This window comes from Penicillium concentricum, assembly GCF_028827145.1.
Source record: "Penicillium concentricum strain IBT 3081 chromosome Unknown utg000001l_segment0_segment0, whole genome shotgun sequence".
NCBI classification, from domain to species: domain Eukaryota; kingdom Fungi; phylum Ascomycota; class Eurotiomycetes; order Eurotiales; family Aspergillaceae; genus Penicillium; species Penicillium concentricum.
In genome coordinates, this window is record NW_026622754.1 from 8,664,067 (window position 1) to 8,690,873 (window position 26,807).

The window sequence follows — 26,807 nt, forward strand, 5'->3', positions numbered from 1 at the left end:
TTTCGGTTATTTGTAGGGTTAGCGTTCAAAGCAGGCGATGTCGGCCAAGTTGAAAATTGAGGTTAAGATGTGGAATCTGGCATTTTTTTTTTGGAGAACATGTTGATTCCATAGTCTAAATTGAGATTCATTTAAGCTAGTACCAGAGAAATTGGCAGATATGAGTACCTATCTGTATGATATAAATCGTGTGTAAATTGTTCAAGGGTGTGTCTGTATAGATCGACAGATTGAGTCACCGGGCGGTCAAGAAACTGCCCGCGACACCGGAGGGGGAAACAGTACTCTTTTTCCTTTGTCTTGTTGGTTCTTGACTTGGTGATTATTTCCTTTTGATACACTATTGGCTCTAGGATCAGCTCTGTCCAGGTTGGTCAATCTCCTTTAATCTGTCACTTTCCTCCAAACTATTGTGCACCATGTATCCCTAGATTCATTGTGGGGGGGGGAACAGATAAAGTACAGCACTGTGAGTCAGGGTACTAACAAGTCACAGAATGAAATGAGCAGTTATTGAACTTTTTCCATTACCGAGTCCTCGTCTCTATCCTCCTCCAAAATGTCCGAACCCACCAAGATCAGCATCTTGGGCCAGGAGAGCATTGTCGCTGATTTTGGCCTTTGGCGCAATTTTGTCGCAAAGGACCTGATCAATGGCTTGTCCTCGACGACCTACGTTCTCATCACCGATACCAACCTCGGTTCTCTTTATACCCCCACTTTCCAAAAGACATTTGAGGCTGCCGCTGCTTCCATCACCCCAGCCCCACGGCTCCTCATCCACAATGCAGCCCCCGGAGAAAGCTCCAAGTCACGGCAGACCAAGGCCGACATCGAAGATTGGATGCTGAGCCAGAACCCACCATGTGGTAGAGACACAGTGATCATTGCGTTGGGTGGTGGTGTAATTGGGGATTTGACTGGATTTGTTGCAGCAACCTACATGCGAGGTGTGCGCTTCGTGCAGGTCCCGACCACGCTCCTTGCCATGGTGGACTCCTCAATCGGAGGAAAGACGGCTATTGACACTCCGCTTGGTAAGAACCTGATTGGTTCTATCTGGCAGCCATCGAGAATCTACATTGATCTTGAGTTCCTCGAGACTCTCCCCGTCCGAGAGTTCATCAATGGTATGGCCGAGGTCATTAAGACTGCTGCCATCTCAAGTGAAGAAGAGTTCACTGCCTTGGAAGATAATGCAGATTTAATCTTGGCTGCTGTGCGCAGCGAGCCGAAGGCTGACCAAGGTCGCTTCGACGGCATCCGGGATATCCTGAAGGCTAGAATCCTGGCGTCGGCACGTCACAAGGCCTTTGTTGTCTCCGCAGATGAGCGTGAGGGCGGCCTTCGCAACCTGCTCAACTGGGGTCATTCTATTGGACATGCCATTGAGGCAATCCTTACCCCTCAGATTCTTCACGGCGAATGTGTCGCAATCGGCATGGTTAAGGAAGCAGAGCTTGCGAGACATTTGGGCATCCTGAAGGGTGTCGCCGTCGCTCGCGTGGTAAAGTGCATCTCGGCATACGGCTTGCCCACTTCCATGAAAGATCCTCGGGTCCGTAAGTTGACTGCTGGTAAGCACTGCTCTGTAGACCAATTGCTATTCAACATGGCCTTGGACAAGAAAAATGATGGCCCGAAGAAAAAGGTTGTGCTCTTGTCGGCAATTGGCCGCACTCACGAGCCAAAGGCCAGTGTCGTCTCTAATGAGGATATTGGTGTCGTCCTTGCTCCCAGCGTTGAGGTTCACCCCGGAGTGCCCAAGTCACTCAATGTCACTTGCGCGCCCCCCGGATCGAAGAGTATCTCCAACCGTGCCCTTGTGCTTGCTGCGCTTGGTTCTGGAACCTGCCGCATCAAGAATCTCTTGCACTCCGACGACACTGAGGTCATGTTGAATGCCCTAGAGCGACTCGGTGCGGCAACTTTCTCTTGGGAGGAGGAAGGTGAGGTCCTTGTTGTGAACGGCAAAGGCGGAAAGATTATCGCAAGTCCTTCTCCTCTGTACTTGGGTAACGCCGGTACTGCCTCGCGATTCCTCACCACCGTGGCTACACTCGCTACTCCCAGCAGTGTCGACTCGAGTGTCTTGACCGGCAACAACCGCATGAAGCAAAGGCCCATTGGTGATCTTGTTGACGCTCTTACCGTCAATGGTGCTGGTGTCGAGTACATGGAAAGCAAGGGATGTCTTCCTCTCAAGATCGCCGCTTCTGGAGGCTTCGCGGGAGGAAAGATCAACCTGGCCGCTAAAGTTTCTTCTCAGTACGTCTCTTCACTGCTCATGTGCGCTCCGTACGCCAAGGAGCCAGTGACTTTGAAGCTGGTCGGTGGTAAGCCCATTTCACAGCCTTATATCGACATGACCACTGCGATGATGAGATCTTTCGGCATCGACGTGAAGAAGTCTACCACCGAAGAGCACACCTACCACATTCCTCAAGCTCACTACGTGAACCCTGCCGAATATGTTGTGGAGAGCGATGCAAGCTCTGCGACTTATCCTTTGGCGATCGCTGCTGTCACTGGCACCACCTGCACCGTCCCTAACATTGGCTCCAAGTCCCTTCAGGGCGATGCTCGCTTCGCAGTGGACGTCCTAAGGCCTATGGGCTGCTCTGTTGTACAGACGGATTCTTCCACCACTGTTACCGGACCTACTGATGGCGTTTTGCAGCCGCTGCCTAATGTTGACATGGAGCCCATGACAGATGCCTTCCTTACAGCCTCCGTTCTCGCGGCTGTTGCCCGAGGCAAGGGCTCAAATCACACAACTCGTATCTACGGTATCGCAAACCAGCGTGTCAAGGAATGTAACCGTATCAAGGCTATGAAAGACGAATTGGCTAAATTCGGGGTGGTGTGCCGTGAGCATGACGACGGTCTTGAGATCGACGGCATCGAGCGTTCTACCCTTCGCCAGCCATCCGGTGGTGTTTTCTGTTACGATGATCACCGGGTCGCGTTCAGTTTCAGTGTCCTTTCTCTTATCGCTCCCCAGTCTACCCTTATTCTGGAGAAAGAGTGTGTTGGTAAGACCTGGCCTGGCTGGTGGGACGCCTTGAAGCAAATGTTTAGCGTGAACCTCAATGGTAAAGAATTGAAGGAAGCTGAGCATGCTTCCTCGAGCGATGAAAAGCGCAGCAGCGCCTCTGTCTTCATCATCGGTATGCGCGGCGCTGGGAAGACCACCGCCGGCAACTGGGTTGCTAAGGCCCTTGATCGTCGATTCATCGATCTTGACACAGAGCTTGAGACTTCCGAGGGTATGACTATCCCCGATATTATCAAGACACGCGGTTGGGAGGGATTCAGAGACGCAGAACTCGCTGTCCTTCGACGCGTCATTAAGGACCATCCTACCGGCTACGTCTTCGCCTGCGGCGGAGGTGTTGTCGAAATGCCCGAGGCACGGAAGCTGCTTACAGACTACCACAAGAGCAAGGGCAACGTGCTCCTCATCATGCGCGACATTAAGCTCGTGATGGACTTCCTTCAGATTGATAAGACTCGCCCTGCCTATGTGGAGGACATGATGGGCGTGTGGCTACGACGTAAGCCTTGGTTCCAAGAGTGCAGTAACATCCAGTACTTCAGCCAGCACTCCACCTCAACGGATCTGGCCCTTGCCTCAGAGGACTTTACCCGCTTCATGCGGGTGGTCACTGGCCAAGTAGACAGCCTTAGTATCATTAAGAAGAAGAAGCACAGCTTCTTCGTCTCATTGACTCTGCCTGATCTCCAACCGTCGGGTGATATTATCACTGAAGCTTGTGTCGGGTCTGACGCTGTCGAACTGCGAGTGGATCTGTTGAAGGACCCTTCAGCTGACGGCGATATTCCCTCGGTTGACTACGTCAACGAGCAAATGTCTCTCCTTCGTCGTCGTACCACCCTGCCGCTCATCTTCACCATCCGCACCAAGAGCCAAGGTGGCCGCTTCCCCGATGACGCTCATGATGCGGCGATGCAGTTGTACCGACTAGCGTTCCGTTCTGGCTGCGAATTTGTGGATCTTGAGATCGCCTTCCCAGATGCAATGCTCCGTGCCGTTACTGAGATGAAGGGTTACTCTAAGATTATCGCCTCGCACCATGATCCTAAGGGCACTTTGTCGTGGTCCAACATGTCTTGGATGCAATCCTACAACCGTGCTCTGGAGTACGGTGATGTGATCAAGCTCGTCGGTGTTGCCAATACCCTTGATGATAACACTGCCCTTCGGAAGTTCAAAACATGGGCTGAAGAAGCCCACGATGTCCCGTTGATTGCGATCAACATGGGCGACAGTGGTCAGCTCAGCCGTATCCTGAACGGCTTCATGACCCCGGTGTCTCACCCCAGCCTTCCTTTCAAGGCAGCACCTGGTCAGCTGTCCGCTGCAGAGATTCGCCGTGGTCTCTCCCTAATGGGTGAGATCAAGGCCAAGAAGTTTGCCATCTTCGGTTCCCCCGTCTCGGGCTCGCGGTCTCCTGCTCTTCACAACACCCTTTTCAGCACAATGGGTCTTCCCCACGAGTACTCCCGCCTGGAGACTACCAATGTCGAAGACGTTAAGGACTTCATCCGCGCCCCCGACTTCGGTGGTGCCTCGGTGACAATCCCCCTCAAGTTGGACATCATGCCCCTGCTCGACGAAGTCGCCCAGGAGGCTGAAATCATCGGCGCCGTCAACACTGTCGTGCCCGTCCCCAACGGCGACAACCCCCCTCGTCTGATTGGTTACAACACCGACTGGCAAGGCATGGTCCAATGTATGCGCAATGCAGGTGTCTACGGTTCCACTGGCAAGGAAAGTGCCGTGGTCATCGGTGGTGGCGGTACTGCCCGTGCTGCCATCTTCGCCCTCCACAACATGGGCTTCTCCCCGATCTACGTGGTGGGCCGCACTGCCAGCAAGCTCGAGGGCATGGCCTCGACCTTCCCGACCAACTACAACATCCGCGTTGTAGACAACCAGGCCCAGCTTGACACCGTTCCCCAGGTCGCTATCGGCACCATCCCCGCTGACTGTCCCATCGACCCTGCCATGCGCGAGACTCTCTCCCACATGTTCAAGCGCGCTCAGGAGATCGACGGTACTTCCGAGTCTAGCAAGCCCCGTGTTCTCCTTGAGATGGCCTACAAGCCTACTGTCACCGCCTTGATGCAGCTTGCATCTGATGCGGGTTGGAGCACCATTCCTGGACTGGAGGTCCTTGTTGGACAAGGTGTGCACCAGTTCGTTCACTGGACTGGTATCACTCCCTTGTACCATGAGGCAAGGGTAAGCAAATATCTTGGTTATATTCTTTCTTTCTAGCTCCATTACTAACTTTTATTGTCTTTGTGTTTAGGATGCCGTCATGGGTACTGCTGAATGAATGATATATGCATCATGAATATCTCGGGCTCCTCTCTCTATCTTCCATATTTGACGCCATATCATGTTCCATGTTCCATGTTCTTGCACTGGGTGAGCGGGTTACATACTAAAAAGCTTCTAACAAAACATGTCCTGATTTGCATCTTGCTTCTCGTGTTCATACGATATTTCTCATCTACATAAATTTCCATTTTGGTCAATTCTATTGTATTCCACATTACACCCTGTCCTTGTCTTATTGATGCATCTTGTTGTTCTGTAGAGATATTCTTGTCATTTGTGGCATCTTAAGGGATTAGAGATAAAATCTTCCTTGCTCTGCCTTGAAATGCGTGCTAGGTTGACCATCCACCATCCCAAGTGCCGTTCTGCTTGTGTTATGGGTCGATGACTTTTCTTTGATGCTTTCCGTCTTAATTATCATCCACATCCATACATTTCTTCACATCCAGACTTCTTCTTTTACTTCTGATCCTTCTTGGTTTCCTTCATATCTCCTTGGTCTCTTCTCTTCTTCTTTTTTTCATTCTCTTCTTTTACCACCTCACCTTCTTGCTAGGTGGTACTGACATCCACAGATACCTTGATCATCATCTCTCCTCTAACCTGACTTCCAACTGAACCTTTCATCTTACCAAGCTGTAAGGTCCCCACCTGCTTATCCATATTTCGAGGGACTTCACTAACACAACCTTTCTTATCTTAGCACGATGAGTGACAGTGAAACCCAAGCGACCAGTGCAGCCGGCATCAAGGCTGAACCAGGCGCATCAAGCAACCACGAATGGTTTGATGCTGTCGATAAATACCTCCGTCCCCTCAACCTCCACCGTCTCCTCGATGCAACCATGAAACGACCCGTCGAATATGGCCCCATTGCAATAAAATGGATGGATCTATCTGAGCAAGTCTCGTTATGGCTGATACAGAGCATGGATCCAACGCTATATCAAAACATCACGTTACGAAGTGACCAGCGACCTCAAAGGGTCAGATCCTTCCATACACTGTGCTTATCATCATGTTTCAGGGGCTGCAACCTATGCCTGAGTTCGCTACCTGCATATCAAGTTGAATCCTTTGAAAATTGGAATGCACTCTTCTTTTTTTGTAAAACGGCCTAATTATCTTCAGGTCTAATGTGTGTATTCCCTCCAAAGCTCAGTTTTCACTCTGCCTTTACCTCTGGCCGGGGAGAGATGGTCAACCACAAGTCTCTCCAGTACCCAATGCCACCTTTGATCATGAACTGAGCCTCAGGCTTACCCTTCACAGTCTCCGGCTTGTATTTACGGAAGAACTAAACAACGCATTAGTAACCCAGAATGATCATCTCACAGGACCGAAAAGAACTCACCTGCAAAGGACCCTTGAACAACTCCATCATAGCAATATCCCTCCCCAAACAGATACGCGACCCATACCCAAACGAAAAGTTATACTTATTGTACAACTTCGCCTTCTCGGCATCCAACCACCTCTCAGGCTTAAACTCCTCAGCATCATCCCCATAAAGCCTCGGATCCCGATGTACAAGGTACGGGTTGCAGCTAACCTCGGTACCAGCCGGTACAAAGCGACCATAGAGCTCAATCCCCGGCTCGGCGACATAGCGGGGGAAGATATTCGGCGCAGACGGACACAAACGCATTGTCTCCTTCACACAGCCAACATAGAAAGGCAGATGCTCTATGACCTCATTGTACTGTGGCATATCAGAGATGAGGCCCTTACGGACTGCGTTATCGATTTCCGCCATCATACGCTCGTACGCCTCCGGGTGCGTCATGAGGAACTGCACCATGGCCTGGAAGGCGGTGCCGGTTGTGTCTGCGCCGGCGAGCAGGACGAGTAGGACCTCCGCGCGGATGTACTCCAGATCTAGGGGTTTGCCTTCTTCAGTGCGAGCCTCGAGGAAGGTCTGGAGCAGGTCTGTTTGGTCGATTTTCTTGCCGTTCTGGATGTCCTTGATACGCTGATCGATGAGTCGGTCGCGGAAGCGCATTAAGACACCGATGCCCGAGTCGTCGGCTGGTGAGGCGACGAGGTACTTTTTCAAGGCAGTGGTTTTTATCCATGAGGTGAAGGGGTGGAGGCGGGCTAGGAGGCCGAAGGCTGGGAGGCCGTCGTGGAAGCCTTGGATTAGGCCGCCGATGTCTTCGCCTTTTTCGACGAAGCCGAAGGGTTCACCGAAGCCGATTTCACTGATGATGTCGTAGGCCATGTAGCTGGTTGTATTGTTAGTCGGAGTATTGTTTCGTTTGACTCATGCTACTTACACTGCCCACCAGGAGAAGTCGAAGGCTTCGCCGGTCTTCACGAACTTTTCCGTGAGCTTTTTGGTCCATGCGGTGATGCGCGTATCAACCAATGGCTCCATCTTTTTGATGTTGCTGAAGCTGTACTATGTTGGGTGTCAGTGTTTGATGCCTGCGACTGAATTCGCGTATCATCATACCGGTCCAGCAACGTGCTTCCTGAACACCGCATGGGTCTTGTGAGATCTCATGTTGAACAGGGACTCGGTCTCGCCGAAGCTGCCAGTGATATAGTGCCCAGTCTTGTCTGCATTGCGGTGGTAGATTTCTGGGAGCTTTTCGTGATCGTTGACCAGCAACAATGTGGGGGTGATGCGAACAACAGGGCCTGAGAGGATTGAGTTAGGAACATTCCTTTTGGAGGTAGAATCAAGACCAACCATGTTTTTTAGCAAGCGCATAAACAGTCGGTACCTCAGTATCCAGCAGATTATGCCATGCGATCCAAAGACGAGTTACAGAGCCCCAGAAAGGACCGGGGAATTTCGCGAGCGGACTGAAGAAGCGGTAGTAAATAACTTGCCAGGTAAACTTGAGCGCGATATAGGCGACGAGTCCCAAAATGGCATTGGTCACCGTCACCAGTGACAGGACTTTTTCCGCAAGACCCATGGCGAATTTAGAGAAGCATAGAAGATGAAACCCCCTCTTTCTGGCCGAGGGAGGGAAACGGCCCCGGAAATAAACTACCAATGGCCATTCGCATTAAAAAGCACATTGTAGTAAGGGGCCAAAAGGGCATTGGCCAAAAGGCTACCTTCAGCTTACAAGACCCCACGACAATTCTGCAAGCCTAGACCAAAGTAGGTCTAAGCCGTTGAAGCTATGCTCAGCACGGGGCATCTCGTGCATCGATCTCTCCCCATTTGTGCTAGTCCTTGCGCTAGAGCGTTGGTAATACGTGCATTGTAGGCAGTTTTGTGGCTGGTTCATCGTTGCACACATTCTTGGTAAAGATCGATCCCGTATAGCTGCCTAAAGCAGTAAAGATGTTCTGGATATGGAGAAAGACGTTGTCTGTCAGAGGGGCCCGTGCGGGTGTGCGGTTGCGCCGTTGCCCATAACATTTGAGACAATGATCAGCACAGGAGATTAGATGCTCGGGAGATCCTTTCCAAGTACGAGACCAGGATTTTGTGTTTCTAGTCATTTGCACGGAGCTAGATGGAAAAAAAAACAAAGCACCTCGCACTGAGGCTGTGGAGCAGCTGCCGTGGCATTCTCCACTATGGAATGGCCAGTGTTTTTCACTGGGCAGTCTCTGTAGACTAAATGAAGCAGTCCATGACGGGCCGGGTCCTCGTGCAACGTAGTTCTTAACTCGAATGGATATGCCGAGCGCATTCTCTTGAAATGAATGTGAAGAGGTTGGAATCGGGGCTAATACTAATAGTTCACTGTGATGGATTGTATATCGCATGTAAGCCAGAGCGAGGACTCCAAGGCTTGAAACAAGTTAGACTCTGACTTTCCACAATGCAGTTTTTCTTTGATTTCTCAGAGAAGGATAGAAAGACAAAAACAGGTAAAAGTAGGTACAATATACATATGCGGAGTACATGTATAGGTTTGATAACACCCCTTTGTCCTCGCTGAATTCAAAGTACCGCCTTCCAAATTTAGTCAGACTTTCAATTCTGCCACTTCATTTTTTTCTCTGCCTATTCAGATAGTGACTTATTCTTATTAGCTGTTTTTTTATAAAGGGCAGGTACCTACGGAGTACTATATCTTGCCACAATAAGGGCTTGATAAAAGAGCGGTGAAAAGGGCGGTAGATAAAACCAGGTGTCAAGGCAGAAGGGCTCAATTGGGTGCACCTCACAATTCAGGCAGAATAGGATCCAAAGGACCTATTTTCAGACCAACTATTTACTATATCCAACGTCTATGTATATTGGGTTTGGGAGCGATAATAAACTTCTAGTCTGGAGTAAATTAACTCTTTGCCGAAAGGGGTACTATTATCTACAGTCTACTTCGTACTTTGTACACATTCTTAAGAAATCATATCACATATGAAACTTCCAAATCATTCACAGTCTAGCCACTTTCGCTTTCGCTTAACAAGCGTCTCCACTAAGGACGGCTCGGAAGGCAAATGGAGTAGCGCAGATCGAAGGTGAGCTACATAATGGCATCAAATCTGTGCATTAGGGGCCAGCCATTCTCCATTACTCCGTCATTGAGCGCTTGCAGAAAATATCTCGGGGTCTTGAAACGCGCAGATCGCTCAGCTCCCTTCCCCTCGATATTATTTTTAATATTTGGCAGATTTCGCCATAAAATCTTCCAAATAATGTTCGATTGGTTTTCTAGTCGCTCCGATTACCTTTTTTTTTTGTGTCAGTTTGGATTTAGGGCTTTAGGTATACGATTTACTTCGTACAAAGTATTCAAGCTAGAGCATATTAAGATCGCCATCGGACATCTCAATGAGCATGAAAATAAAGATAAATCAGATCTCTCCATCTGATCTTCCGGGGAATCTTCCGAGACCTACGAACTCTTTTTGCTTTCGTTCTATCAAGTCATATTTAACTTTTTCTCTGATTCCTTGTGGGTTATGAGTAATAGTCCAATCTTTCAAGGTTGAGTACTTTCCAATAGTCAGGATTTCACAATGATCGTCTCCGAGACGTCGAATATGGCGACCCACGACTACTAGCCATCCTTGTTCGAGCCAATCCCACCCCGGTCTTCAGGTGGATATCTTCGGCGAGCTAAAACACAATGTTTTCTTGTCCCCAGAACAAAGGGTCCAATGAACTGGAACCGGGACTTGTTTAACAGGGATTGGATATGTCCAGCATTTGCACTTTGACAATTGGAGACAGCATTTTCGCGCCTGAGTGGCAAATCATAGCGCTAGAAAGCCCGCCCCAGAGCTCTTCCTATTTTTACTCTAGGAAAAGTGAGACTGGCGCCCCTCCCCATAAACGGCAGGCGTATTTTAGCACGAGTAGATCACCAGATGTCTCGAGTGGTGGAGATTCTCGGTTATGACAGTCTCATCTGTCTCGTGTTAGCCTATTACCTAGTCTACGGAGTAAAGATAGAAGGCCTTGCTAATCCTTACCATGTTTTCTTTTTTTGTCAACGGCCTTTTTGGCGGTATACAGTGGATCTCGGAGACTACTAGAACCATGCACGATGCGCATCTCTGATGTGCACAGTCATTTTCTTCCCACTAGCTCCAGGGGCATCTGGGAGAAATCTCGTTATAAATTGTAGACCGGGGTACCTTTAGCCATTCCTCTTGATGTTTTCGTTAATACACAAAGTGAACATTTTATCATCCGTTCTCCGTGAGATGGACATGTGAAACGACTGTCTATGCCATCCATCGAGATCAATTCTTTCCTTTGCCTCAATTTACGGTCTTTCTCTCTCTTTTTCTTTTCTGTTTCATCCTTCTACCTTCCTCGCCATGGCTGGTAGCAATGGTTCTCAGGGCCATATGGTCGAAGGTATCTCTATAGCATTTGGGGTTTTGACCTTCATCGTTCTGGCTCTTCGTCTCTTTTCACGCATTTTTGTCTTGGGTCAAATGGGTGCTGATGACTGTAAGTGGATTATGCTTGGTTTATTTTACCAACACTATACTGACATCTTCTAGACCTCATTATTGGTGCTTGTGTAAGAAAATTTGACACTACCATCAACAAGTCTTATAACTAATGGAACTAGGCGTTGTCGTGGTCATTTATTGCCGTTACGCTTGTCGGTATGTTCTAGCTTTGCTTCCTATGACTATTTGTAGAAGCTCATATCATACAGCGGTCAAACATGGACTTGGACAGCACATCGAGGATGTCGACCCAGCCGGGATGGTCGACTACGCTTTTGTAAGGATGCGGATCCCAGTCTCGTATAGATTTGCATTTCTAACTTCTTCCCAGGCCGTCTGGTTAAGCTCAATGTTCTATCTCGCAACACTCGGATTCGTCAAAACTTCCGTCCTGTGGTTCTATACTCGCCTCGGAGATCGCTATCTCACTCGCCTATCCTGGATTATGATGGGGGTTATTACGGCACAAGCAACCGCATTCGTTCTCGTGGCTGCATTCCAATGTCAACCCATTAGCATGGCCTGGACTGGCACTGGACCCGGAAAATGCGTCAGCATCAACCTTTTCTACCTGTGCAACGCCGCCCTGAACATTGTCACCGATCTCTTGACTTATACCTTGCCCATCAAGGTAATCTTCAGTCTCCAGATGCCTCAGAAACAGAAGTTTATCCTGGCCTTTATCCTCTGTCTTGGTCTTTTGTAAGTATGCCCTGGTACACTCTCACTTGGACGATTGCTAACACACTACATTCAGCGCCTGTGTCTCCTCAATCATCCGAATCACCTACATCCCTACCATGCTTACCTCGAAGGACTCCACCTACGCCATCAGCGGTGCCATGTACTGGTCAGTTATCGAAACCAACATTGGCATTTTCGCTGCCTCAATTCCCTCATTCAAGGCGATTGCCTCCCGCTTCCTGCCTCGCTTCATCGGCGAATACAGCAGTGGGAAGAAATATGGCCACTGGTCAAGCAACACCACTGGCCCGCGGTATCCATCTGGATTTTCCAAGGTCACGGATCCCAACTGCATCACTATGGATACAATCAACTGCAAGGAGGATGGGACCATGGGTACCAAAATTGGCGCGACTAGCAACTCCAGTGAAGAGCGCATTATCCCCCAAGGCAAAATCTTCACTCACACGGAGATTGAAACTACCTTCGAAAGGAATGATCGTGCAAGCTGTGGTTCATCATCGCTCGAGCGGGCTCGTCAATGATATCGGGTTTATGCTAATGACTTGGCGGCTGTACATCGATTTTTTTATGTATAATATTTGGGGCAATACATTTCGGTTTCTTATCTTGTATAACATACTCCAAAGGACGTAGGTGTCATTGAATATACCTAGGTAGTGTGCAAATTGCTATGTAAATGACTGTATAAATCGATCTACTGATTTTGTTCATGGTGAGTCTCTGTCTGACGCACCACCTGGCCCTGAGATAAACCAACATCATCCAAGGCATGCGAGTCGCTAGAACTTTGAAGTTTGACAACACCCAAAATCTTCCAACTCCACAACTCCACATGAATCTCTGCAACCAAAGAATAACCCACATGATCATCTCTCATCCTTCCACACTATACGATCATATCGCCTCGTCTCACCTCCACATGCGAAAAGCAGCCACCCCAACACCAATCCCAGCAAAGATACAAGCCCAGCGGGTAAGGCCCCTCCGGAAATGATGATTCACAGACCTCTCAATAGCCTCCGAATCATTGATACGGGGAAATGGCACACCAACGGGAGCCTCTACGCCCAGAGCCTCACACAGGGGCCCCCACCCATCCTTAACATCAAAGAAAACCAACCTATCTTCCGGCACAACCTCCTTCAGCCAGGCAACATGGCTCACATACGTCTCCCTCCCATGCTGACCAGCAACACCACCATAAAGCCTCTCCCAAAGCGCAGCCAGCAAATACCCATACGGGATAAAATGTCTCAACCCGTCCAGCGGGAGAAGAACAGCACGCGCAAACCAAACACCAGTCAAACTCTGCACGTGAAGCATACTCTTCTCCCACAATATGGGGTCACGGGTTGTGCATACGACCTTGGCGTCCGGGTACAGCTCCATGAGTTCCGGGACGAGCTCGGAGCCTGGGGAGTCGGTGATTGCGACGTAGCCGGCCAAGCGGTGACGCAGGAGGGTGAGCATTTTTTCCCGGCTTGTGCTGTCGTCTTTTTTGAGCCAATTTTGCAGAATTGGCATCCAGCTTTTTATCTCTGTTGGTGGGCCTATCGATATTTGTGTGCCGCAGTGGTACACCGGTCCGTTCAGGAGGATTTCTAGCGCTTGGCTGAATGATGAGGTTCCTGTACGTGGTAGGCCGGCACCAATAACTTGGATTTGTGCGCCTGGCTGTGGGACGGATGCTTTTTGGCCCATCTTGTCTGTATAGGGTGGTTTGTTGGGTTGGGTGGTCGTTGACTGGTGGTTGGTTTCAGGTTGGCTGACCCTTTTTTCTTTTCTTTTCTTTTTCCTTGCGGCGCTGGTTATTTCGCTGATCAAAAATATTCAGGCTCATATAGATAAGATTTTGTATTTATGCTCGGAAAATGCACATGGTTTGGATGGCTTTATGTTTCTTTGATGGATATGATGCCAGATAGGAGACATCGGCTGTTTGGGGATTCCCGCCCCCACTTTGGGGATCTCCCTCCCCCAGTATGATCGTCGACAAGTTGGCGATGAGTTGACATTTTCCACATTGATGAATTTTGGGGAGTTAAATCAAGTGTATGAAGTTTGAGGTGTAGTACTGTACTGATGGCAACAAAAGCACATAGATCGAGTACTTACACTGTGTCTAGTGTTGTTGGTAGAGGTATATAGTCGGTGGCCTGCGGCAGTAGGCAGTTGTACCACATCATAGGAACTGAGTTGTATTCGAGTAGTTCGTTGGTATTGGTGGGAATGAGTGATGTCTCCATACACTCAAAACGGGAGTACCCAGGTGAACAGGTTGGTAATGGGGTCGGAGACATAAGACTATCATCAGCCGAGAAGATTGGATCTCTTGATTTCAGTGACTTGACAGTATATCACATAAGTATTCCTCCCCGTGGAAATCTTAAGTCTTTGGGTTGTCGATACGATTCACCATCAAATACTAAAAATATATACACGTCTGGATATAAGTAGGTGATATATATCTAGCACATGCTCTAGATAAAAATCAAATCGTTTAGCAGGGGCTTGCTTATCATCTGAAAAGCTATAGAAAAGAAGAGATAAAGAAGCAGGAACGACTATGTAGCTACATCTACAATACAGGGGTGGAAACCCAGAGGAATTGATATTTATTATGGCATAAAAAAAATACCTACTGGAAGTAAAGAAGCAAAAAAAATAAAAAAAGATAGACATAGCATGTCCTGGTTTCGATCCAGGGTCCTCCGGGTTATGAGCCCGGCGCTCTTCCCCTGAGCTAACATGCTGGGATGTTGAAAGGCTGTCCATTAGAGGATATATAACTCCATATAGGATTATAATTAAATATTTTTGGATTCTACAAAAAGTATACCATCCATTAATGTAATAATTTTCAGTTAAGAAAGACGAAGAGAACAAAAATAAGATTTAGACATGCTAGTCTACACAAGTAGAGCATTGTGGAAAAGTCATCCAGCTATCCTGTTGGCTGATCACATGACCTCTACCTCTACATACTTAGCCGTAGCCCATAACATATAGCTCTCTCAATGCACTCGATATTTCTAGATTTTACTATTTATTAGTTCTAGATTTATCTCCTCTTGCATCCACTATTAATACACCATTAGAAAATAGTGTTAATGTGTACATTGGGTAGTAATTTTATAGTATGCGCCCTACTATTTTATTCCTGCTACTTATTTAGCTTAAAATATGTTTTCCTCGAGGAAGTGATATTGCACTGAAGTGATAAATATTCCACCAATCAGCATGTTAGCTCAGGGGAAGAGCGCCGGGCTCATAACCCGGAGGACCCTGGATCGAAACCAGGACATGCTATGTCTATCTTTTTATTTTATTTTTTTGCTTCCATTAGTGTGAAAACCCAATAAACTCCACTAAATTGAAGGCCACCTACAGCACATTCAAAGTTCTACCCTGCTATACATACTCAATAGCAGCCTGTCTCAATCAAGTCATTGTATGTTCCTCTGGTCTAACTGATCCGAACCCCTCAAATATGATCTCTTAGGGCAGCCGGGACGACATAAAGGATATTTTACATTAACTTTGTACTGAGAAGTATCGAAATTGGCCCCGACTAAGCCTTCTTTGGCTTTTGCGCAACTATTCTGAACTTTGAAAAATCTAGTATTGTAATATCAAGTGTACCTATTTCTCCCCGAAAGACCACTGTTTAGACTACTCAAAGACTTGGTAACAAACCAGCGTCGCTTGAACCCCAGACTTTCCTCTGCAGAATAACCTTCCAGAATGTCCACAAGTGAGTTCATTTTTCGTGAATTGCACTCTCCAGTCGCTTTTAGCCAGCAATGAAAACCTCCCTGGCTGTCTTGACCGCGGATAGAAACCCCCAAGCAGGTAGCAGGATCTGTTTTCGAAGCAGAAAGAGCGTAAGCGTGTGGGTGTGGAGTCGGGGTCAGATGATATTGGAGAATAACTTCATCGCCGTCATGGAGATCAAGCCCAAATGTTTTTGAAACAGTGAACCTGAAACTGCCAGCTCTGACCTCGGTTTGGTGGTCTCCATGATTTCCGGAATGCAATGTAACGAGAGCTCTGGCCCTTTCAAGGTGCTGCTTAGCCATGCTGGCTTTCTTTTTGCCCCAGGTGTCCTGCGCCTTAAGGATACGCTCCTTGTGAAGATTCCACCAGTAATTTCTGATCACCGGGTCAGGTGAGTTTCGTATATCGTTGAACGCATCCCTGGTTTGCTCCGCCCATGCCCGAATAACTGAATCCTCAGATGCAAGGTATTGCTGAAATGTTGATCTGCCGCCAATTGCGTAAGTGATAGCCTTGTTCTCCTGGGTATCTGTGAACCCTTGCCATAATGGCAATGCAACGTTGAGATGATTACCCGACCACATGGCGTTTGTGTTTTTCGGCAACCAGGAGTCTAAGTGAAGGGAAGTCAGCGTTTGGAATACCAGACACATCCACATCTCTGCCAGGTTGAGAATTAGCTGCGTTTTAGTGGAAGATGGGACATCGAGGATAGCCAGAGTGACAAAAGCTGATTTCATATCCGCGGCAGAGCCCCACACCGCGTAATGTAGTCCCATATTCTTCCAACGATGTTTAGGATCTTTGTGTTTCTGGATTCTGAGACACAGCACACATGCTTGTCCGACATAAAGCCAGAATCGTTTTGTGGTTTCATCCTCTCTCCATAGAATATGAAGATATACACCGGCTTCTTTTAACGTTTCTGGGTCTTGTCCAATTTCCAAGAGACTAGAAGGGGTCATTAGTAACTTGCTTCTCAAATCTCAAGGTCAAACGTGCCTGATAAGATCAAATTTGCCTTGCTCACAGATTTCTTTCACGGCTGGACTCAGGCCGTCTTCGAGTATTCTAGCAATATCATACTCCTCGAGCACCGAAGAGTACCTCTCGCTCATTTCAATCCGCACATTTGAAATAAGATGCTCCAGGATGGAGCTCCGATCGACGGGTCCTAGATTCAGGGTCTCAATTCGATCACCGGCCACCTCACTCCAGTTTCGTCGTATGGGAGTTGGAATTCCACTGCTTGCTGATATCTGTGGCGAACTGTCGTTTCTCGATGCAGTTACCGCTTGCGCCATGACCATTGGTGCTTTGAGTGAATCCTGAGACTTGGTATCTTCAGCAAGCACGATAATAAAGGAAGGCGTTAGAATAATATGATACATACTTCGAGCTGATTATCAATGCTATCAAGATCGTTGATCGGCATTAATTTTGTAGGGCGTGAATCCCTTACATACCCTCCACTTCGTCCCCCATGATATCTTTCTCTGCAGTAAATGGGCGTACGACCAAAATCCCCGCATCGATTGCAATATTTGCAGAAACATTGGTCGTATCCCTCCATCAGGCACCTGCAGCCTCTGTATTCCGCGGACATTTCAAGGTCTCGATGATTGCAGAGGACTAGATAATTCAGGTCACTAGAATGAGCTTGCGTGGTTCAAGTCAAGATAGGGAAAGCAAAGAAAGACCCGAGGCGTCGAAAAAGGGAAGGATGGCGGACAAGATGAGTTTGTAGGTCAATAAGAGAGTTGGTCAATGTTGAAAATGACCCACCAGGATCGAGAATCAATTAAAACGGCAGTCAGAGCTCTGAAATATCCACAGAGATAAGGCAGCGACGGAGACTGAGGATGTCGACTTGATCATGAAAAAAACAGTGTTTGATACGCACAACAAGAATAGTGTCGACTCAATGGCCAGGAAGTTGAGGCAGTTTGACCAGATGCCATGAGGACAAAGGCAACAATAGGAATGTCATCAAAACAGTTGCTTGAATAGGTAGACTCTGATGCCGTCGGAAGATACCAAAGACCGAACTGAACTGTGTGATGTCAACGTAACTTGTAAGCGAGGGATGGTGTGAGACTATGGAATCTATTACTGGTGAGCAAACGGCCATAACCTGTGCAGGGGACTTTGCAGAATAGCAATATCGTAGTAAATTGAAGACTGCTAGGGTGGAAGCTTGAGAAGTCAACATGGTTTTTCGAAGCTTAGTATATTTTTGACGCCCACATTTATCATGAATGGCTACTAGAGTAGACCCCTATCCTCTCCAGTGTACATGTTTTCCACCTACACACAAGAAACAGATGATCAACGGGCTTTCTATCCATATCGACCTCATATGAGACTGCATAATTGTAGCCGACCAGTTTACGATTATGTGTGGACTGATATGGACGTTTGTGTCGTCCGATCGGAATCTGCAGGGGTCGAGTACACTTGCATGATATGGAATGCAGGACATTACCTCTGAAGTTACCTTTCAGTCGAGAAGCGATAATATCTTAGTATTGGGGGTATTCTGTGGCTGGTGTGTTATTATTTTTCTAACGTATGGAGTATCTAACGGTATACCGTATGGACCATACCACATCACGTGTTACATCTCATATGACACCCTCGATGCGACCACGCAAGGGATTGAAGTATCGCAAAGAACCGGAAATAGTAAGAGCCAATTAACAGAAGACACTCATCACACCACTTAGAGTGGAAGGAATACAATCAGGGACTTGATCGTACGTTGGACAAATGACAGACCCTAGCCACATCCACACTTTGTTCCACTCCCCACCTTCCGACATCCCCACTCCAATACGGGTATTAAAAGGTCCACATTAAGCCACAGATCCACTGTATATCACCGTCTATCATATCTATATTGTCTATCAATTTAAAGCACGTAGGTATATATGTGGCTTATTTGTAAAGGTAGTAATTAGATTAAATATCTCAACTGTAGATAAGGATTTAAAATACATAATCTTGGAAACTCGAATAGGATCTGATTGATGACAATCAAAGACAACAGATACCCCGGTCAAAGATAGGAAAATAGGAAACTAAGGGGTACAGCCCTGTACAAACCATATACCTAAACGAGCAATTCCACTGGACATAGACATGGACAAAATCCTGAAATCCGACTTAGGATCCTGCTATATTGTATATTACGTCGACACCCAGAAACCCAAACCAGATTCCCACATTCCACCCAAACAATGCCAGTACCGGGTACCAGGATAGCTACATTGCTTATCAGACCAGAGTTTGGATGAGGTCGGATTTGTTCTAAGGTTTTCTTGGTTTACGCAATCATGCTATCATACCTATATCGAGGCATGGAATACTTGCAATGTAGATAGTCCAATTAACAGGTAATTGAGATTGGGTACGGAGTACAATGTACGATCAGCACGAATCGGGACTCGTCCGTGGATGTTAATTAATTTATTGCAATATGCAATATAAAATAACCTTGCGCGTGCTGCATACTGGAGTATTTTTGTCAACTCTTAATTCGTCTACGATGTACATACATTTGTACATGTACTTATGATCTTGCTATACATAGTAAATCTACCAGATCTGCACTGAGCAGCCAACTTGGCTGACCTAGGTGGGTAAATATCCATGCAAGTGTGGATGCGAGGGATTCAAGTGTATCCCTCGACCCTTGATTGTTTCAGTAGAGGGGTTATGTTTCACTGTTTCCAGATTTATAGTGGAGTGTGGAGAGAGTGATTGATTATTTCCAAATGAATTGTCATATCCATAGCTAATATACATTTTTTTGAGAGGAATGTACTATAGTACAAGAGGGCGGACACACTGTACGGGGGGTCAAAAATGCAGCAACACCATGTACAACAGAAATGTACAACACCGAAACTGTTTCCCCGGAGCCAAAGCCATTAGAAAAAAAACCAAAAAACACACCAGCCAATGCTAAAAGGGGATTCGCATGTAAATCAAATCATCAACGTAAAATCGTACACATAAATAAAAATCGGAATCCGAATAGTGATACAGAGAGTTCATGAGGATTAGGGAACTACGTCATGATGACGAAGCCCCGGATTTTTGGTGGACCCCAAGTGGGTCCACCTATGACGTTCGGCATGCCGATCCGGTGGACTGATGACGTAAAAGGCGCTCTCAGTCTCTCCTCCTGCGCTGCTTGCCTGGCCAGTCGATTTCAGGATGAACCACTCGCATGTCTGTAATTAATGTAATTAGTGTATGATCAACTGAAGGGGTAAAAGAAGAAACTTACGTCTTGTCAGAGCATCGTTTCGGCTGAAGGTCTTGTCCTCGTTACAGATGTGACAGCGCACCTTCTGTTTCCCGGCGGTGTGGATAGTATGCTCGTGTCGCGTAAGATCGTAAGGCCGGGAGAAGATGGAATTGCATGCTTTGCCTGTAGATGGGTTGATGCGTTCGCACTTGTGAGGGCCAGCCTGGGAGTTGCGGAGCGAGGTGTCGCGGCTGACAAGGTGGCCGCCCGGTGTTGTTTGCCGGTGGGCCTCGCGCTTGTGTCGCTGGAGTCTGGAGGGGGAGTCGAAACGGTACGAGCAGTTGTGGTAGGTGCAAGTGTAGGTACCCGCATCCGAAGATGTGTTGGCGGGACGGGGAATACCCTCTGTAATTGGCATGTTCATCTGGCTTGGAGGCGAGCTCTCGGTAGATTCCACAGCCGGAAGCGAAGGGAATTCGGTACTCTGCTGCAAGAGATTGCTTTGAGGGCGATGCATCTGGGGTTCAGAGAATGCGAATTGTGGCTGGGCCATGCTGGGAGCCGTATATTGAGGGAATGCTTCCATCGGTCGCATTGAACCATTATCGCGTCGCAAGCCAAGAGCATCACCTAGGTTGAAATCACCCTGGCCGGGAGGGAACAAAGGCATAGTATCATCGCCATCTTGGAAATCCAAGACTGCATCCTTGGGTGACATAGTCTTAATATCTCCAGTGTTGGCGTTCTGATCCATGTTCATTCCATTCATGCCGTTCATAGCGTTCTGTCCCAAGGGGATGCTGGTAGCCATCTGAGGCTGCTGGAGAGCGTTGTTGCTCATGTCACCGGCGAATGGAGAAGAGGTACGGAAAGGCGAGCGATCCCGTCTGTTGGAAGGCGATAGCGAACGAGCAGACATGTGTCCCTGGTTGGCAGCTTGGAGACGATCGGCAATGAAATTGCGCGGGTTGAGGTGGTTCTGTCCCATCGGCTTAGAAACCTGGGGCGCTGCCATGATGGCAGGGTTATATAATTCGTCTTGGTATATATCGGAAATGGTTCTGTTCAGCTTAGGGACTCCAATTGACATGGCATTATTGGCACCGGTGTATTCTGGAGGTGCGTCGAAACGTAAGTATTGGTCCATTCCCCAGTCAATGTCAGGAATTCCATTCTCACCATTGGTCATCGACTTGGATGCGTCGTCGAGTTCGTCGAGAGTAGTTTGCGGGGTCACCGGCGAGTTATGGCTCATCGTTGACACCGATGGAGCCAGCGAGTAGTCGTTCTGCATTTGCTGCGGAGGTGACTGCTTCTGCTGGTCCATGATTGCCTTTCTCATAGCAGACTCAGCCTCGGCGTTGTGACCATCTTGGGACGAGGGATCGAAATGTTGGAAGGGAGTCGCAAGGAATGAGTTCTGAAGAGGAGTTTGCACCGGGCTGGGGAGCGGCTTGTTGGAGCTGTTGGAGCGGCGGTGGTAGTTGTTGGCTGGCACCCCTGAGGGGAGTGAGCGCGAGGATGCCGAGGGCGAAGATCTCTTTTGCACACCGGGGTATGGGATGCGCGCAGGGCTCAACAACTGCAGGTTGCTATCCCAACCCTGATTACTGGCGAGAGGCTGCTGTACCAACATGGGCGTATAATATTGCTGAGGATATTGAGGCACGTAGTGAGAAGGCGAATTGGAACCCTGGATGTCGTACGACGGGTTATATGAAGACGCTGGGGTCATCGAAGGAGCCCCGAAAGACTGAGAGTCAGACGTCTGCGGGTAAGAAGTCGAGAAGGTCGGAGAGGAGAAAGTAGGTGAGGAGGGTGTGGAAGACGGTGGGGAGAGCTGTACACCGGGTTGGCACTGGAAAGGTGATTGCAAGCGAGATTGAGTGTAGTGAAAGGCGTTCTCGGGATAAAAATCAGGTGGGTACTGGTCGTCTTGTATGATGATGTCCTCTGAGTTGTATGGATCGGTGATGAGACCCTTACGTGGGTACATAAGCATTATGTTATCACGGTTTGGGGACGTCAGAGAAAGTGGGTAAGTGTCGCCACCGAGGAAAGGCGGGCTTTTATAGAACCCGACGGCACAGGATCCGATTAAGATTTCCTGGTCAATTGTGGCCGTGCGCTTGGGGAAGTGTGGAATTGACACTTTGGTTCAAAGCTTCAGGTAGCGAAGAGTCTGGAAACGTCGGGAGGCTGATCGAATGGAAATATCAGAGGGCTGGAACTTTAATAGAGTTGACTATGGTTGATGTGAGTTTGGTTCTGGAGAATGACTCGACCGGAGGAAAGCAAATCTTACTTGATATGATGATCTCAAGAGTCAGAGTTGTTGTGGGTATGAGTAATGTTGAAAGAGGGAGAAGTGAGTTAATAAAGAGACTCGAGTAGTTATGTACTTAGATGACCTCACTAGCTTCAGATGTCGGTCTTCCCCGAACAGGATTCATACCGTATTATGCATATTTAGCGGTAATTATCAAAATATTTATTTTTAATTGTTATTGATTCGAAGGCTAGTCCGAATCGGGACTGGATTCGTATCACAAGAATACGCCATTTTTTTTACAGTCCCACTGATCTGATCTGGGGATCTTCGTTGACTCTTTCCCTTGTGAAGTTTGTGGCTTACAGGATATACATAAAAGCCACAAGTATCCACCACATACCTATATTCTACGTTTGGGCGTCAATGGTAATTGTTACTTTATCAAATTAAATAAAATAAATATTCTTTAGAATTCCGAATGATTCAGCCAAGGTTTACACATCGCTTAGAGAGAGAGAGAAAAAAAAAGAAAAAATTTCTGTAGTCTAGCACTAGCTCCGATTTGCACTCGGGTGACCAGGGCCAAAATTAGGAAAATGGGGGTGGAGATGCCGAGGAGAAATCCTTAGGGCTGAGCCACACCTTAGTCTGTTTTTACCCATTTCGCATCAATTTTGGTTGGGAATTGACCCTTCGGTCTAAACTACTATTTCCGGTGAGTCAGAACTCATTAGAATGCCCAAGAATATGGAATTGAAAATCCGGAGAGTTGTTCAGCCGAGAGATATTATTATTCGTTCTAGGTAAACATACTCCCGAGGTTTCTTTGTTGACACTAGCCACATCGAGAGCCATGTGGCTGGTGCCCAATGGTTCGGATCGGCCGTCCCAACGGTGTAGCATTCCTGCACAACACCTGGGGAAACCTTACAGTGCACATTCTTCTTTCTTTGTCGGACCCGATTATTTCACTTGAATACTTCAGGATTGTGGCTGTGAAGTACTTGTCTCTCAACTGTCTTCCGATTGTCTTGGGATGTCTCCCCACTACGCGCCAATCAGCGGGTTCCGCTCTCAACAGACGCGATAGTCAGCTGACCATACACATAATGGCATGATAAGCTGAAGGACACGGGTCCCATGGATCTTGCTTGTTCTATGGGAATTTGATGACCAGCTGACCCCGGATCTTGGGTCACCACAGGTTTCATTTTTTTCCACACTAAGCGAAGTGCTATCGTGTATAGTTTCAATGTCTTACACTTGTTCCCCGGTGTAAGCGCTTGTCTGTGCGGGACTTAGTTCTGCCGTTGGCTCGGCGGGAAATGCCCACTTTGGGTTGGGCTACACAGGAATTTTTATGCGCCAGGCTCTAATCATGGTCACATGGTCTGTGGGCTGATTGCCTTAATTTTCTGGTATGTATTGTTCGATGATTCGATGAATTCGATGACTCGATCACATGTGAATCATATGTTTCTCTCTTTGACTCAGAAAGTTGAGAATACAATTCCGTATTAAATTAGAATAGTTTTGATTTTGGTATTTTCGGATTTTCATTTCCTGGTGCTCGGATCGCTATAGATTAATTTTTTTAGCGGCTTTGTAGCACGCGGAAGACCTTGAGTAGCGTGGTACGAATGCCATGTACTGCGGGTTACATTTGAAATTTTCTGTTTTAGCGTTGTTATCCTTCGACCGTGCATATGCATATGGCTTGGACACTAAATTCCAGAGTATCAGATCGCAGATCAAGGGCCTAACCGAGCATCGGCAAACCCCGTTAGATCTTGGGCACCAAAAGGCAGCAACAATACAATAGTCCAGGTGCCATGTGACCTAGGATCTCCCTTTCAAATCCACTAGCGCAAATGTAAATCCGACCGGCATGTTTTCGGGGTTCAGTGATTTTCTCGGTCTGGACACGCCGAAACGGGTCCGGGGGTCTGCCGTGTCTACCGAACAGTCTGGCCCCTTCACCTGATCCTCCTTTTTCCGTGGACAGCGGGATCTTGGCGAATGCCTCGAGGCTACACCAAAACGTGGCCTACAAGAGTCCGGGGAAGTGGCAAACCAGCCTCAGCTGATCCAAATATCCAAATCCAATGGCCCACTCAGATATAGTGGGATTATAGTGGGAATGTGTAGATCCAAGGTTTTTTTTAGCAGTGATCTGAAAACAGATTCGCGTACCGAAGGCACCCTTGTTTACAATTTACATACTCTCCTTCTCAATTGGGCATCAAATCCTGTCACCAAGACAGGGCCCCTGCATAACTGAGAAGATCACGGAGAAAAAATTTTCACCGGCATGCGATCCCGACCAAAAAAAATATGTCAGCACTCTAATCGGGTTTCTCGACGGGTCTGCAAGATTGTCATGCAGGTTCATATTTAGTAGCAATCTAATGCAGCAGTGAAAAGTTTTTCAATGTAAATGATTGGCCATGAGAACTAGGGGTGCACAGCCACATCTCGGTACTGCCGTGGCGCCGTTCAAGTTGCCGGTTTACCTGTTACCATACGGCACTTGTAGCAGCCACGGTCTGCAGGTAATCGTATTCGGTATTATCTGGTATGTTCCAGAAGGATTTTTGGTGGCTTGTGCATGCCGCTAGTACTGCATCTAGTAAAGCGTGGCTGTTTTCGTTCTTCTGGAAGCTTTCTATTTTCGTCCCGGAATTTCGGCGTCCGGGCATCGCCGACATTGGACCATGCTCCTGTCCTCGGATTCGTATTCAAGTTTCTGTTCGCTTTTTTTCGCTTTTTTTCGCATTGCATATCCTAGCGTGGCTGATTATTGATTATCCCGATGTCATTTGGGATCAATCCTGACCAATTCAATCCTGACTAATTGTTCTGACTCACACTTCCAAGGTTGGGCTTGGAACTCCAAATGGCTGTCACGTGTATGCTTTAGATCCTTGGCGCCAGCCGTATACTATACGGAGTACGGAGTATGCTTCGTCATCTTGAGTCAGTAAATTTTTAGGAAGCCTTTCAAGGGGCTTTGCTGGGAAAAGAGTTGTGGCTATGCAGCTCATAGCAGGTAATAACAATGCCTTACTTGGTTGCCTATGTGTACGCTAGCCTAGAATTTTAGAAGCTAGCCACGATCTATCTCTGCATTCCGGAATGCCACATGTCTCTGATAGTACGTATGTACTATAGTACACCTGTAATTATATTTCTCAATATCTGATACCTGTACTGTATAGAATCGGAAAACAGGAGCCCATTAATGACCAAGCGCACTATGACCCAGCCTCCAGGTCAATTTCTTGTGATGGTCCTCTTGCCAGGACCTTGAAACACCCTTGCTAATTGGCCATTGGGGTAGGCAGGGGCTCAACTGCTATATACTTGACCCATATTCCCGGTGCCTACAGGTAGATCTAGAGTCATTTTCGTACCATGTTTATTAGTGACACAAGGATATACAGTTACATTGTAAGTCTCTCAGTCACATGCAATAGAATTATGCAACAGTGCTAATCTGGACGCCATCGATCACAATGAGCCTATAGGTTGGTGTAGGATGCCGTCCCGAGAACGAGGCAGCAAGCTGCAAGGCATCGGTATTTCCTGAACAGGAAAGAGAAGGTAAATATTAGACACTGTGGCGCCCAGTCGCAAACAAGTTTGATCCCCGGAGTTGATGGCTTATAGTATAGTATTCTGGTAGACGAGTTTTCGAGGCTCCTATTATATCGGTCTACCACATAAGTAGCTTCCATGACCAAAAACTGCCTTGTTGTCTATCTGATGGTAGTAGTATAGTCCTTTAAATAGAACTTATCATGTCCAAGGCAAACAAATTTCTCCATAGAATAGATCCTATAAATCAAACCATTTTGCGTTAATTCCACAATATGTACCCAGCTATTCTAAGGCCCTGAGCCGATCGAGAGAGTGGCCTCGCGAGTTGGACCTTGTAGAGGATGCTTTGAACATTATTTTCCTGGCTAATGTAGTCAAAGAGAAAATCATTCTTCAACATCCCAGCATGTTAGCTCAGGGGAAGAGCGCCGGGCTCATAACCCGGAGGACCCTGGATCGAAACCAGGACATGCTATGTCTATCTTTTTTTTCTTTTTCTTTTTCTTACTATATGTTTTTTTTTTCTAAGTCTCTCACGCAGGCCCAGACAAATCAGGGAATTACGCATGCTTTTTTGAAATATTGCATCTTAACATTTGGTATATTTCCATATGGAGATATTTCAGCGATGTCTAGTGCAATTATTGGGCTACATCAGCGAGAGAGCGCGTTCCAACGCCAGGTACTCCGTATAGGCCGCTATTTACGGTGTGTGGCTGTTCTTTGGTGACGTGGTGGGGGACTCGTCATGGGCTGTCGACATTTGTGGTTAACAACGTGACCTGCATGTCCGTATCGAGGCATTACGGGTTTGATCCATCTGAGTAGAAGAGCAGATGCAGTCGTATAGGTCGTTAGCGCTTCGTGTGTCATATAAATAGAATTTGTGGCTGGAGTTGTGTCAGGAGATACCTCGAAACGCATGGTGCTATGTGAGT

General features: G+C 47.4%; 8 protein-coding genes across 8 annotated transcripts; 3 read left to right on the top strand and 5 right to left on the bottom strand.

Moving 5' to 3' along the window:
• Window positions 1–559: 559 nt before the first annotated feature.
• N7517_003348 (pentafunctional protein ARO1) lies at window positions 560–5,366 on the top strand (the record flags this gene model as incomplete). The annotated part of the gene is made up of 2 exons (XM_056721078.1): window positions 560–5,269; window positions 5,340–5,366. The coding sequence occupies 2 exons, from the start codon at window positions 560–562 to the stop codon at window positions 5,364–5,366; spliced, it is 4,737 nt and encodes a 1,578-aa protein (XP_056585213.1).
• A 712-nt stretch (window positions 5,367–6,078) lies between these two features.
• Window positions 6,079–6,443, top strand: N7517_003349 (Shikimate kinase; the record flags this gene model as incomplete). Its single annotated transcript, XM_056721079.1, has 2 exons — window positions 6,079–6,357; window positions 6,399–6,443. The coding sequence occupies 2 exons, from the start codon at window positions 6,079–6,081 to the stop codon at window positions 6,441–6,443; spliced, it is 324 nt and encodes a 107-aa protein (XP_056585214.1).
• Window positions 6,444–6,536: 93 nt separating this feature from the next.
• Window positions 6,537–8,298, bottom strand: N7517_003350 (cytochrome P450; the record flags this gene model as incomplete). The annotated part of the gene is made up of 5 exons (XM_056721080.1): window positions 6,537–6,668; window positions 6,726–7,596; window positions 7,648–7,772; window positions 7,827–8,014; window positions 8,067–8,298. 5 exons carry the CDS (start codon window positions 8,296–8,298, stop codon window positions 6,537–6,539), a joined length of 1,548 nt encoding a protein of 515 aa, XP_056585215.1.
• Window positions 8,299–11,038: 2,740 nt separating this feature from the next.
• N7517_003351 (putative integral membrane protein Pth11-like) lies at window positions 11,039–12,486 on the top strand (the record flags this gene model as incomplete). Its single annotated transcript, XM_056721081.1, has 6 exons — window positions 11,039–11,252; window positions 11,306–11,325; window positions 11,377–11,413; window positions 11,467–11,534; window positions 11,589–11,959; window positions 12,015–12,486. Coding segments are annotated over 6 exons (1,182 nt in total), but the record flags the coding sequence as incomplete, so codon positions are not given.
• Window positions 12,487–12,874: 388 nt separating this feature from the next.
• On the bottom strand, window positions 12,875–13,666 carry N7517_003352 (sulfotransferase family protein; the record flags this gene model as incomplete). Its single annotated transcript, XM_056721082.1, has 1 exon — window positions 12,875–13,666. One exon carries the CDS (start codon window positions 13,664–13,666, stop codon window positions 12,875–12,877), a length of 792 nt encoding a protein of 263 aa, XP_056585217.1.
• Window positions 13,667–15,597: 1,931 nt separating this feature from the next.
• N7517_003353 (uncharacterized protein) lies at window positions 15,598–16,707 on the bottom strand (the record flags this gene model as incomplete). Its single annotated transcript, XM_056721083.1, has 1 exon — window positions 15,598–16,707. The coding sequence occupies one exon, from the start codon at window positions 16,705–16,707 to the stop codon at window positions 15,598–15,600; it is 1,110 nt and encodes a 369-aa protein (XP_056585218.1).
• A 27-nt stretch (window positions 16,708–16,734) lies between these two features.
• Window positions 16,735–17,227, bottom strand: N7517_003354 (uncharacterized protein; the record flags this gene model as incomplete). Its single annotated transcript, XM_056721084.1, has 2 exons — window positions 16,735–17,084; window positions 17,209–17,227. The coding sequence occupies 2 exons, from the start codon at window positions 17,225–17,227 to the stop codon at window positions 16,735–16,737; spliced, it is 369 nt and encodes a 122-aa protein (XP_056585219.1).
• Window positions 17,228–19,874: 2,647 nt separating this feature from the next.
• N7517_003355 (stress-regulated transcription factor RPN4) lies at window positions 19,875–21,999 on the bottom strand (the record flags this gene model as incomplete). The annotated part of the gene is made up of 2 exons (XM_056721085.1): window positions 19,875–19,980; window positions 20,037–21,999. The coding sequence occupies 2 exons, from the start codon at window positions 21,997–21,999 to the stop codon at window positions 19,919–19,921; spliced, it is 2,025 nt and encodes a 674-aa protein (XP_056585220.1). The 3' UTR covers window positions 19,875–19,918.
• Window positions 22,000–26,807: the final 4,808 nt, after the last annotated feature.